The following is a 13,003-nucleotide window of genomic DNA, read 5'->3' as shown; positions in this document are numbered from 1 at the left end:
CTCATTTCCATAGCAGAGAAAACTGTGGTGTATATTGAGGTGGAGGTGTGGTCTATGGCTCAGGTGTAGAGTGAGGGTGGGGTGCACCACAGCAGCATGCTGGGACTGCTGAGGGTGGAGGAGGGAGTGATGATGACATCAGAGCTGCAGCAAAGCAGTCAGCAGCACAGAGACCAGTGAACACACAGTCTGTTCATCTTTGCATAGATACAATATATAGCACAATATTGAATGACAGAGACGCTGTGTGAGCTTCCACAGATACACTGACGTCAGTATCCAGAGTCCTCCTGCTGCTCCCCCCTCAGAGCCCCGTGATCAGCACCAACACATTCAGTTAGATGACAGAGTCCAGCTGCAGCTAGAATCAGCTCCCCTCTGTGAACAACAGCACAGCGTCAGTGTTTCACACTCAGTGAAAGGAGGAAACACCAGAAGAACACCATGTGTGCTACGTTTCCCAGGACACACTACAAACTGCACAAATACAGAGCAGCACGTGGAAGGACCTGGAGCTGCATTTAAAGAGAAAAGACAGCGTGATGTCCTGTATGGACAGGTGGAAGGAACCAAGTCCTCAGCTGAAACACTCGTGTTTGTCCACAGACAGGAAACACAGCAGGAAACAAAGAAGTGCAGCTCATGGATAACACACTTCCTGTCAGTCACAATGAGGCTGGAGCCAAACACAGAAAGGTGTTTTTGTCCAGATGAGCCCAGAGAAGAAACACGAGTGTTCACAGACATCAGAAGCTCAGAGGTGTGAAACATGAGGTTGGAGTCCTCGTCAGCATCCAGAAGAGCTGCTGTGAAACCCTGAGTACTCATGACAGACTCTGATGGCACAAACACATCATGATTCAAACAGAAAGACAAACATGGAGCTCCTGATCCTCCTGCATGAGAACAAGCTGACATGAGCGCTGTGTCTGAGAGTGTCTCCCTGTCACAGTGACAATAACACAGCTGCTGCTCACAGTCATTAAACTGACCTGAGGTCAGCTGCTAGGACGTCTCTGTGCTCCTTACATATGAACCATGTGACCTCACATCAGTGCTGTGGATGACTGTAGTCATAGAAGAGTAGAGCTGTAGCAGGTGGTGTGAGGAGGAGGAGGAGGTGGTGTATTCTAGTTAACGCAGTACTGAAACACTCCAGCAGAGGGCGCTGTTAAGTCCTTATTGTAACACAGTTACTGTGTGCAGTTAGACTTCATACATAATCTGCACTTATTTCCATCAGACATGCTGTCAGTAAATGATTGGTTTCTATTGATTCTACTTCCTGTTGACTAGTTTGATGACAGTGAAACAATCACAGCTGATTGTGTGATGATGTAAACTGTCACTGTTACATTCAGTGTGTGTGACATCATGTTAGTGCAGCTGATAACAGCCTGGTTATGATGCTGTTAGAAACACATGAACGTGTCCATAGATCAGTGTGTGTTTAACATGAGAGCTTCAGCCCTGCTGATGTGTTCAATAAAGACATGCAGGAAAACTGATGAGACTCTGAAATAACTCTTTATATTTATAATGTAACTCTGCATCAAAAGAACAACAAAGGATCCCAGACAGGTTTATGTCAACAAAGACGATTCTGATGTTTCTGTGTTTCTAACAGTTTGACATTATTAGTAAACAGACTGCAGTGAACAGGATTTATAAAGAGCTTATATATAAAGATATGACAGCTGTTTGTTGATCACTCTGTGTTTGGACCTGATCAGTCCAGCTGTTTACTTGAAATATGTTCATTTACCTGTTCTGTTATATTTATGTTCTTGTCTCTGTTGAAAACACATTTTAATGTCCCTCAGATTTTTCTCCCAGATGAATAAATATAAAAATGACACAAACTGACTGCAGCTACTTTTTGTCCTTTCTGTCAGAAACCTTCATGTGACTCGTGAGAGACACGTTTCAGCTGTTTGTGACAGATCAGAGGCCAACAAGTCATTTATAACACTTTCCATCATTGTTTAGCACAAACACATGTTGACACAGCAGCGGGGCCGCAGTGAGAGTCAGAGCCAGGAGATAAAAACTCCTGTTTGACCACAGCCTCAGTTTGTTCCTGCACTTCAAACACTTCCTGTTGTTGACTGGGTGGAGTCAGGAAGCCAGCGAGGCCCTGCAGGACTGAGACTGCAGACTGGGACGTGCTCTGTGATGGAGATCAACAGCATCACTGACTGTTTCTGTGAGGACACCATCATCCCAGCAGGGCTGTTTCCCAACAACAAGCCTGGACCATCAGAGACCTGAAGCTGCTGCTGAATGAAAGAAGAGGATCTTCAGGTCTGGAACAAGGACCAGCTGAGAGTGTTAATAACGTTACTAATGTTCAGCTACACTTTACTAGGTCACATCTGTGACACACGTCACTTAAATAAAGAAGGAAATATTGGCTCTGTTTTATCTGCTGGGCCCAAAAGTGACTCCCGTATTTAAACTGCTATGAATAACTTGTTGGTCTATAATATGTGAAACATGTGTCAAATGTCTCCATCATGAAAGATATCAGGTCATCTTGAGCCACAAAAACATTCCTATCATGAGGTAGAAGCTGGAATCAGTTTGTTGCAGAGGGACGTTTATATATCCCATATTTATCCAGTTAAAGTCACATTGAAATTCAAAAATGTCTTTTCAAGAGTCGTCTGTCCAAGAGGAGCAGAAACAAATATAACAACAGTTATTTAAGCTGTTTTAAAGGCCACAAAGGAGCAGATTGGTTATAATGCAGCTGCTTCAGAGGAATAAAGATGAAACACTGTTTTTATTTCATGTGTAACACCTTTCAATAATGTGTTGACTAAAGTCTATTGACCAGTATAAGTAAAGACATCACACACACACATGGAAACACTGAAACCTGTTTTTGGTGCAGCAGCGGTCCCAGCTGCTCGCCTTTATCTAGACTGGGTCGGCTGCTTATCTCAATATAATCAATGTTTAAAGTTCTCAGTGTTTGTGTGTTGCTTCAGTATAGGATCTCCCAGCATCATCACTGTGCTGTCCAATCATTGTGTGCTAGGTTACCCTTATAGTGCGATGTGTGTTTGCACAAAGAGAAGCATGTGTGTCAAATATAAATAAGCACAGAACAGAAAAAGCTGCCAGTTTCTTCTATTTAGAGTCAAGTTAGTGTTTTGTGTCTTTGTTTGAGGCCTAATGTCAAGCAGAGGTGTGTGTAACTGGACTGCTCTGTTATATGTGTGAAATGTGTGCTTCTCTTCAGCATCATCTTCGTCACTGCTGATTCCTTTGTGTCATCATGTGTTGAGAAGAGAGAACAGTTATAACGGAGGAGCAACAGGAAGCCCTGAAATCTGCATCAACAAGGAAGTGTTGGCTCACCAGTGATCCCAGCAGAGCCACTGGTTTGGCTCCAGTTGTTCTAGATTCAATGATGTTGTTCCTACAGATACATGTTAGCATCTTTATTGTAGTAAAGTCTTGTAATGTGAAGCTAGAAACAAGGCAGGAAACAGCTCCATGATCTGATCTTAATGATGTTGTTTTTATTTCTGTCTTTCAGAACTGGATTGGAAACTATCAAAGGTCTAAAACAGCCTCAACCCTCCCAAAGACAAACTTTACACACGTCATCTTTCAGCTACAATCTTTGTTGCAGGGATCTTCTGCCAAACAAGGCTGAGAGAAGATTTCTTACAGCTGTCATGTTGATGCTGTTTCAATCTTTGGGCAAACACACTCATATATTAGGGCTGATATCAGGGCTGCACAAGTTCTTTGTGATCATGAATAATAGAAGTGTGCCTGTTGAAGATCATGTTTCTACATGATTATATGTCCTGTTATTGTTCTGTATTATATTCAGCTTTCAGCATCCTTTCCCAGCCCCTGTTACACCATCCATACAAAGCCAATCTGACTGTGAGCCAATGTGTTTGATAGTTTGTGTTGGATCAATAGATTTGACAGACTTGGTTCTCATCCAGAGGAAACAGTCCAAATTCAGATCTAATGAAATGATGGAGGCTGTTTCTACCACGGTGCTAATGTGTGACTAACAAGGCTCATGGTCTCCAGCAGACAAGCGCCTGGAATGAGGTGAGCTGAGTGTTGCTTTGGTGGGTCTGTGCCCACGTCATGCATCAGGATTCATATTGGCAATAGTTCATATCTCTGTTCTTTAGCCTTCATCACAAAGCTGTGAAGGAAAAACAAACATCTAACAGGATTTGATGGATGCAAAGTCCACTGAGCTCTTTGTCATTTACAAACTTGTCCAACCAACAAGAGCACAGATGAAAAACACAGTGACACTTAAAGGATTTTGCCATATATGAGCATAGATTACTTTCATATAGATTTGCAATGCAGGCTTTTGGTGAGCCGCTGGCTTCTGTCTAATAATCATCTCAGCATTTTACAATAGAATAGCTCTTTATTAGCTCTTCATTTATTGTTATTGGACATGAAACAAGGAAGCTGTGTTTCTCATTGGATGTTAGTTTCATGTTCATCAGGATCATTTTCTAAAGAGCTGATATTTAGACCATTTACTGCACTGGCTGCACATTCTGTCTACATTTCTCTGTATGTGCTGTGTTTGTCTTTCATATTTCTCCATATTGACACAAACAGTGAACAGCAGTAGATCTACTCTTCATCTGTTTTTAGGCCCAGTGAAAGATCTGAAGCAGAAATGGTGTCATTAGGAGAAGAAGAACAAGTCCGGCGAGGAGGCAGCAGCTCTTAAAGATGAAACACAGCAACTTAGCCCTGAGCTCAGAGAGCTTCACATGAAAAAGCTCCTCAAGCAGATCATGTCAGAGGTTTGTCATCAACAGGAGGAACTGTTCATATCATAGAATGAAGGATGCTTGTCAGCTGGATGAAGAAGGTTATTTAATGGCAAACGTTCACATTGAAGTCAAATTGTTGTGGTGTTGAACAGATTCATGGACTGATTGTCTCCAGAATGTTAGAAGAGCTTCAATGAATCATTAGAAACAACTTACAGCTGCACAGTTGTGTCAAACACATCTTTGTGTCATTGTGGGATTTTTGTGTTTCTGCATGTGACACACGTCTAAAACATGCACACAATTTGAAGACAAACAGGGACTCATTTGTTCCCACAGCCAGATGCTGAGAGCCATTTCCTTGTAGTCCTGTGTCTATATATATGTACCATTAGATGTTATTGGAATGATTGTCAGCTTTGATAGTTTCATGTATGTTTAGCTGGACGGCTGTTTGATCCTCCACATGTTTAAAGGTGTCCAGTCCTGAGACACTGGGGTGGAAACAGCTGTGATGTCATTGGACTGTCACAAAGACAGAAGTGCATGAAGTGAGCAGCCAAGGAGCCGCTGATGTTTTGGATTCAACAGCATTTGAAAGGTTGACACAGACACATTTGCACATAGAAAGCTGAATTTGTCATATGCCACAGTGAACTCACTGTTCAGTGTTTTTCAGGAAGCTTCTTAACTGCCTCTGCTGCCAAACAAGCAGCTGATGTCCTTGAGAAGAAGCTGAAGAAGTCTTCAACAACAAATACAGGAAGTGGACTTTCAAATACTAGATTCACTTTAGACTCACACAAGAAATGACTCAACTAGCTGTGTTTGATTGACTCCTTTGACTCTATGAAAGCTCAGTGTGTGTCTGTACACAGACTGTTGTGTTGGACTATTATTCAGTTGTCTGCTTTTCAAATGTCTGCATCTCAGTGTAGATGAGGCTGGGGGTCATGGGAGGCCACCATAGCAGTCTCTTCAACATCATGACATCATCATAAATGCTGCTGGACTGTCTGATGGGCTGACGGTGAAAAAGCCGTCGGGAAGGAAACAGAAGACATTTCAGAGGCTGCAGCAGATTTCTTTGATTTGGGGCCTTTTTCAGCTTTATTGGACAGAGCAGTGAAGATAAGTGACAGCAAAGCAGAGGGAGAGAGAAAGGGGCGTGGTCAGAATCAAAGCCAGGCCAGCTGCTCTCCACCTGGTGGCACATGGTCACTTGCTCATCCTAGTGAGCTCCACCAGCAGCCCTTTCACACAGTTTACACTGTCAAACACTGTGTGTGGACCTCAGCTAACAATAGGCTACATTTAAGTCTGGACTACATGCTTTTATATTGAGGCAGATTTTTACCTGTTTTTATTCCATCAGCAGCTCAACATCATGAGCAGCTTTGACATAAAGACATCAAACTCAAGCTGACTTTAAACTGGACCTACTTTTAATACAGGGCTCAAAACAACTAACATCTTTATTATATATCAGGACAGAAAGTCATTTCATCTCAAATGGAAAACAGCTTTATTTGGAATAATCAGCACTATCAACTGGTTTGGGATCTCCACCAGTTTCATGTCTTTACAGCTTCTCCAACAAAGTTCCTGTAAAATCAGCATCTTTATTGGTTTGATAGTGATTGATTATTCAGTCCCAATCTGCTGTCATCTAAAGAACAAAATGATGTTTCTATGAGTCAAAAAGCTCCAGATGTTGTTCACAAAGAAAACAAAGATTAGGAACTTAAACACAAAGTGTTTGGAGCCAAAATGTTCCCAAGCTGCTCTTTTTGAAATGGCAGAGGTACAGTGGTGTCTAACAGCACACTGTGGAAGGCAAACATGTTATTGTTGGATGAAACTTCATGAATCCTTTGTAGATTTGAGCTTTTGGAGCCTTTCTTTTCTCTTCAGGTGTTGTGGGGTCAGACAAAATGCCCTTGTCATTATGTAATCTGTAGTTTCCAAAGAGTATACTGATCATTGCAATTTTCAACTGTTAAACTGTAAATTGATATGAGCAAACATATTGGCCAATCGGGGGAAAAACCCCTTTGTTATGATTTTAATCTTTTATACACAATCACATTTGAGCTTCTTAAAGAGCTGTGGCTCCTGGTCATGTGAGGGTCAGAAACTCTTGGCAGGCGTTATGATCAGCCAATACACGGTGAGGATGATGGGAGCTGTGAAAGGAATTGCAACACACATGCTTACATGACAGATGTATCGAGTTATTTTTATTATCCTTTATTTCCTTACATTCTTTTTGGGTTAAGTTTGAAGTTCTAAGTTTTAAGATTGGAACCGTCTCATAATGTTTGAATAATACCATTTGAGGGTGACATTTAGTCTAGAAATAACACCTATAGTTTCAGCTGTGTATGTGCGCAGGCTTTGTATCTGGGGATGAGAGGTGTGAGGTGAGCCGGGGCACAGGAGAGGTCATGACACGAAGTTTAGCACACACACACACACCCACACATACACGTACATACACATTGGTAGATTCAGTTAGCAGATAAAAGTTAAAGATGTGTTTTGCTACAATTGCAAATTGTGCCGGCGTATTGTCAGTTTGTTACAGGAAGTGCACCAGATGTTCCGGGAGATAAGAACGAGTTCGTGGTACGACACCTGGATGGAGACGAGCCGTGATGTTCTTTAAACTATGTTAAAGTTAACGGAACATTTTGTGGTTTAGGTTGACGTAGGCTGTATTGCAGGGGTGTCCAAACTTTTTTCGCTGAGGGCCACATACATAAAAATATAGGAGGGGCTGGGCCACTTACTAGAAATTACGTATATAACCTTAACTTTACTGTATTAAAAATCACTTAAAAGTGGTTAAATGTGTTATATTGTTGAATATAATTAAAGACAAAACTGCCTTCATCACAGCTTTCCATAAATGGATCTTTATTGATTTATTCAGAAAAAGCTTTGGTAGCTCATTCTCAGAACAGCAGCCTCAGATTTCTTCTTAGAAGATTTACAGCACAGAGAAAAAAAAAACAAAGGGGAAAATAGGACGGGTACATTTCAAGTTTGTTATTTACGTTATTAGGCTTAGCAAAACATCTATTAACGTTCGTTTGAAATGATTATCAACATTAACAGACTGAACTGGACTTAATAACAGGAGTCCATATAATTTTAGTAAATTATTCTGGTGAGTATCAGCTGCGCTGGGTATGTAAATCGGGCCATCCAGCCGCGGTGCTGATCCGACGCCACTCGTGCCAAAAATCCAGACAAATGTCACTTGATCAAGGAGCAGATCTGCATCAGAGGAGATCAGCTGACTTTGCGTGTGCGTGCGCTGTGCACAGCGGTGTGTACTCTGTGTGTTAACAAGAAAAACGCATATAAGAAAGTGGTGCGCAAAAGCAGGGTAGTGACAGAATTGATTGATTGTTGATATTTGAAGCATGTGTACCTGCACATTAACACACGGGTACTGTGGAATATATTTTTACTCACCTAAAGCGCTCGTGCTTTCGTCCACTCCCCGCAAAACAATTAGCAGCTGTGCAGTGTCTGTGGCAACGGTGCTCGGATCGCATGCGATGGAGTAAAAATCAAAAGCACAGCTTTATCAGACAGTTGCAGTTTAATGTTGGCTGACAGTCTTCAATGCGTCGTACAACTGGATTTCTGGACATGCTGACGTTGTTGAAGTCCTGCACTTTTTCCGGGCACATTATTTCGGTGACTTTAACGAGGCAGCGTTTTATGAGGTCTCCATCTGAAAAAGGCTTGCCATGTCTTGTGATGAGTTGGGCGACCTCATAGCTGCTATTGGAGCCTTTTCCTGGACAATTTGAGCACGAAAAAAATACTGTTGCTGACCCTGCAGGAGAGCTACCCTTTGCTTTACTTTCTGCTCTCGCTCAGCACCAGTGTAGGATGCATAGGCCTGATGTTTGGTTTCATAATGACGTCGTACATTATACTCTTTCATAACTGCCACAGTTTCAGTGCAGATCAAACAGACACACGTCCCCTTGAATTCTTTGAAGAAATATTCACTCTCCCACCGTGTCTGAAATTTTCTGCACTCACTTTCGACCTTTCGCTTCTTTGGTTCTGCCATGTTTGGTAACTTGGGGGTAAATTTCTTCTGTGATTGTCCTTTTTGGTAGAGCAACTGCCTTGATCAACAGCAGCTCCCCCTGGTGTTAAAACTAAGAAGTGCAATAAACTCAAGCAAAAGTTGACGTGCGGGCCATTTTCTATTCTATTTATAAAATTACTTGCGGGCCAATTAAAACTGGACTGCGGGCCGCAATTGGCCCGCGGGCCGGACTTTGGACATGCCTGCTGTATTGTGTCTGCTTTGCAAAAGAGGGGGCTTTGTTGTCTTACCCCTATAAAACCTTTGTCTGATTATTGTAAGTTCAGTTCAACACTGAATCTGCACAGTGTTGGGCTCCGCGCGTATTGTCAAATAAATCTTCGCTTTGATCCTACCTACTGGACCAGTGTTGTTATTGCTATTGAGATACCTCCGTACTCCTTTCTCCAAGTTTTGAATCTTAACATTTCTGGGGGCTCGTCCAGGATTGGAGGAGGAGAAGACCAGTTGGAGGCGGTGGACAGGGTCCGAGGTGGTCAAGCGGACAGACGGTAATCAGTGGTGAAAGTGAGGAGACATTCGCCGGCGAATCAAAGAGGTAAGACACTACCTGTTGAACTGAATTTCCGAAAGGTGTCAAATTGGATATGACAAAATTAAAGTCTACTCACTGGAATTACTGATGAATGTCTGTTTTCATTTTGGTGAATGTCTGTTTTGGTTTTGGTGAAGTCTTCATGAGGTTTACCGGTTGAAGTAATGATAATGAAATGGAAGTTTATAAGTGACAGTACTGAGTTAAAGAGAATAAAGGAATGAAAAGAGAAAGCAGTTGGACTGCTAAGTGAATATAGTATGATAGGTAATTGGTCTGTGTGTGATTATGCAGTTTTGATTGAGTATAAAGCTGGGCTTGGACATTAATAAGATTACTTGTGATTTTATGTAGTGTTTTCAGAACTTTGACTAAAATGTTAGGACGAGGAGTCTGGGACCCTTAAGAAGCGCATTTTTCTCCTTGGTAACGGTTGCTCCTGGGCAGGACGCTGACCCTTGACCTATCGGCGAATAGGGATAGTACGGTCGACAGCCGGGAAGAACTTGGGAACCTTCAAAATTGCTAGGGCTTCGAGTCCCCTATTTGCGCTTTTTTGGCTACGATAAATTCAGTTAGGGCATTAGCAATCGGGCCACCGTCAGGGACGGGATACTGGCTAAAATTGGTCGCAAAAAAGTCTGGGACTTTATCGGTTGGACCGTTATGTTAAATTTGTCAAAATTTGATAGGAACTCAGAGGCCTAATATCTGTGCAGTTGTATTTATATGACGTCTATGTAAAATAGTGTGGTGTGTGAGTCTGACTGAGTGACAGGATACTGCAGTTCTGTGAGTTATTTTTAGACAACCAGTATATGTAAATGAAGTGGCTGCTGTTGTGAGCGCACAAAGGAGTTTTTAACCGTTGTTTTACAAAGGATTGGACGATATAAGGATGACTGATAAAGGTGATGTGTGAGGATTATGTTGTTGAAGTGTGTGCGTGAACGCAGGGTGTGAAGTGAAAAAGGTTTTTTGATGAAAGCGCTGATGATCTGATGATATGATGTTTAAATTGATTTGGGTACAGCTTAAACTGGATGACTGCATTCTTGGGCATGACATGTTTAATCTGTGGAGCACACAATCCCAAACCAGCAGTGAAACCAGAGCCGGGTAAGTTTTTGATGCCCGAGAGACCGGGAGAGGAGATTGTCATTGATTTCACTGACATGATTGAGACAGGCCCAGGTGGTGTGAGGTATTTGTTGGTGTGTGTTGATGCCCTGACAGGCTGGCCAGAGGCTTGGGCAACTTGAAAGGAAGACGCGAAAAGTGTAATAAAGTGTTTGATCAATCATTACATTCCGCGACACGGGTTCCCCCAAAGGATTAGATCAGATAATGGCACACACTTTAAAAACCAAGATCTGCAAGAGGTAGAGAGAATGTTGGGAGTGCCGCACAAATTTGGGACAGTGTATCATCCCCAGTCACAAGGAAAAGTAGAAAGAATGAATCTGAACTTAAAAAATAAACTAGCTAAGATATGCGCTCAAACAGGGTTAAATTGGGTTGCTGCACTCCCCATTGCTTTGATGACCATACGATGTTCTGTGAATCAGTCAACAGGCTTTACCCCGTACGAGCTGCTGACCGGGAGACAGTTTCCAGCACCCTGGACAGTGGCCTCGGCGGAGCAGCCCCAGAAAAGGAACAGGTCTCATGCTGAATATTTTAACGAGTTGAAAGCTCTTGTGTCCAGTTTCACAAAACAGGTGACGTGTGAGAAGCCCGGAGAGAAAGGAGAGGTCCCCGACGCCAAGGCGGTGTGGCTAAAGGTCATCAAGCGCAAGTGGAAGGAACCCCGGTGGACCGGTCCGTACGAGGTGACCGCCCGGACGGCTACAGCAGTCCAGCTGAAAGGGAAAGGCGACACCTGGTTCCATTGGACGCAGTGTGCGGCAGCGGACGAGAGGCTAGTGGACGAGGACCCGGCTCCACCGAACACGGGGGGTAACGAATCCAAGAGGCAGAATAAATCCTCTCCCCTGTGCAACGGGCCGACCGGTAGTCTACCCAGAAGGTCGAAGAAAGAAGAGGCGCCGAGGAGGAAATCACCGCGTCTGCAGAAAGGAGCAACCACCAGCTGAGTGGTCAGAAAAGCTGCTAGAAAAAAAGAAAAGAAAAGAAAAACACAAAAAAAAATAAATGAAGGAAAAGAGATAAGAGACAAATAAATAAAGCTTTGAAATCTTTCGCTAAAAGTACAAAATCAACATTGAAAAATGCCACGCCGAGAATTTTCTCGTGAATTAGAACCTCGTGAAGTGAGGACACAAATGAGAATGTTGCTTGTTATTGTAAGTTTGATGGCTGTAATGATATTAATAATGGCCATATGTTTGCTCGTTTATGCCTTGCAGAAAAACCAAAGAGAACTGTCCGGACTCGGAGGCCAGCCCTCTCCAGCACCACAAGAGAAGTTGGTCACCGAAACGAGGCCGAGGGTGAGAACAAAGCGTGATATCAAGGGTAATAAGGATGGGTGTCTCAGCAGATATAAGGGGCTAGAGTTGGACTACGTTAAAGGGTCCACAAGTGCATACACGTTTGATTTGTGTGAAGTGATTGATTGCGAAGGGGCAAACAGCAGCTGGAGGGGATATGATGTGTGGATTTGTAGCCACCCTGACATATGCACACGGGGAGGGAGCCCTCACTCCAGCCGGGGCAGTCACGCTGTGCTGGGGTCTTATACTGCAGGGCAGTGGTGCATTCCTGGTTGGGGGAATGTGGTAGGATGGACCGGAGTAGGGTGGCAGCCACAAGTGCCTGAGGGATTACAAGGGATAGCAATTCAGAGGGATTTTTCAGCTTCTCAGAATCCCATCACCCTCTCCCTGGGTCCCTGGAACACTCTGCCTAGGACAAATAGTCCGGGAGGCGTGTTCTACCTGGTAATCGGGGTAGATATGTCAGGAACAGATCCAACAGGGGTAATTAGAATAAATCTTGTCGACCCAAAGCCCGAGTCAGTAGGAAACGAGTCGTCTACCGCAGCACCAGAGGAACCAAAAACCAGGCGACCTTTCTATTTACAGGTGTAGTTATGATCAGTTTATACATATTGCATATCTGTGCTTGTTTAGAGTTGATGTTCTATCCAAGAGGGTTTTAAGCTTCACTGGTGAGAGTGTCCAGTGTCCAGAAAGAAGTACAGGTGTTTGTTGTCGGCGGAGATCGAGGCCAGATCAGGTGATCGAACGGCAGACGTCACGGTGATGGCTTGACTATTGGGCCCACAAAAAAGGTAAGGCACAAACCTCTTAAATAGAAATTGTGCTGTAGTGGATTATAATTCTAAAACAGGTAGTCAAGTGGTCATCTGTTGATCTCTGTTTTGAGTTTTGTTTGAAATGAAAATCTTTGTTTGCAACGAAAAGTGAAACTTAAGAGTAGTGTTGCATTCACTGTCAGCTCGGAAGAAGCAGTACTGAGCTAAAAGTAACTAGAGACGTTGTTTTAAGGAAATGGAGAGAAAAGAGACTGAGTTGTGATTAAGGAATAAAGAGATTATAAGTGTCTAAAAGTCACGGAACCGAA

At 43.0% G+C, this 13,003-nt stretch overlaps 1 protein-coding gene across 1 annotated transcript in view; it reads left to right on the top strand.

The window, feature by feature from the left end:
* The window catches only part of LOC116316372 (NACHT, LRR and PYD domains-containing protein 12-like), a gene marked incomplete at its 5' end in the record, with an annotated part of 100,518 nt that extends 88,968 nt beyond the window's left edge, over positions 1-11,550 (top strand). Inside the window, one exon of the mRNA XM_039603833.1 lies at positions 11,023-11,550. Coding sequence (XP_039459767.1) covers positions 11,023-11,550 — 528 coding nt within the window. The remainder of the gene's footprint in view (positions 1-11,022) is intronic.
* Between the last annotated feature and the right edge of the window lie 1,453 nt (positions 11,551-13,003).

Source organism: Oreochromis aureus, linkage group 3 (genome assembly GCF_013358895.1).
Source record: "Oreochromis aureus strain Israel breed Guangdong linkage group 3, ZZ_aureus, whole genome shotgun sequence".
NCBI lineage: Eukaryota > Metazoa > Chordata > Actinopteri > Cichliformes > Cichlidae > Oreochromis > Oreochromis aureus.
This window is presented reverse-complemented; position numbering and strand designations above follow the sequence as displayed.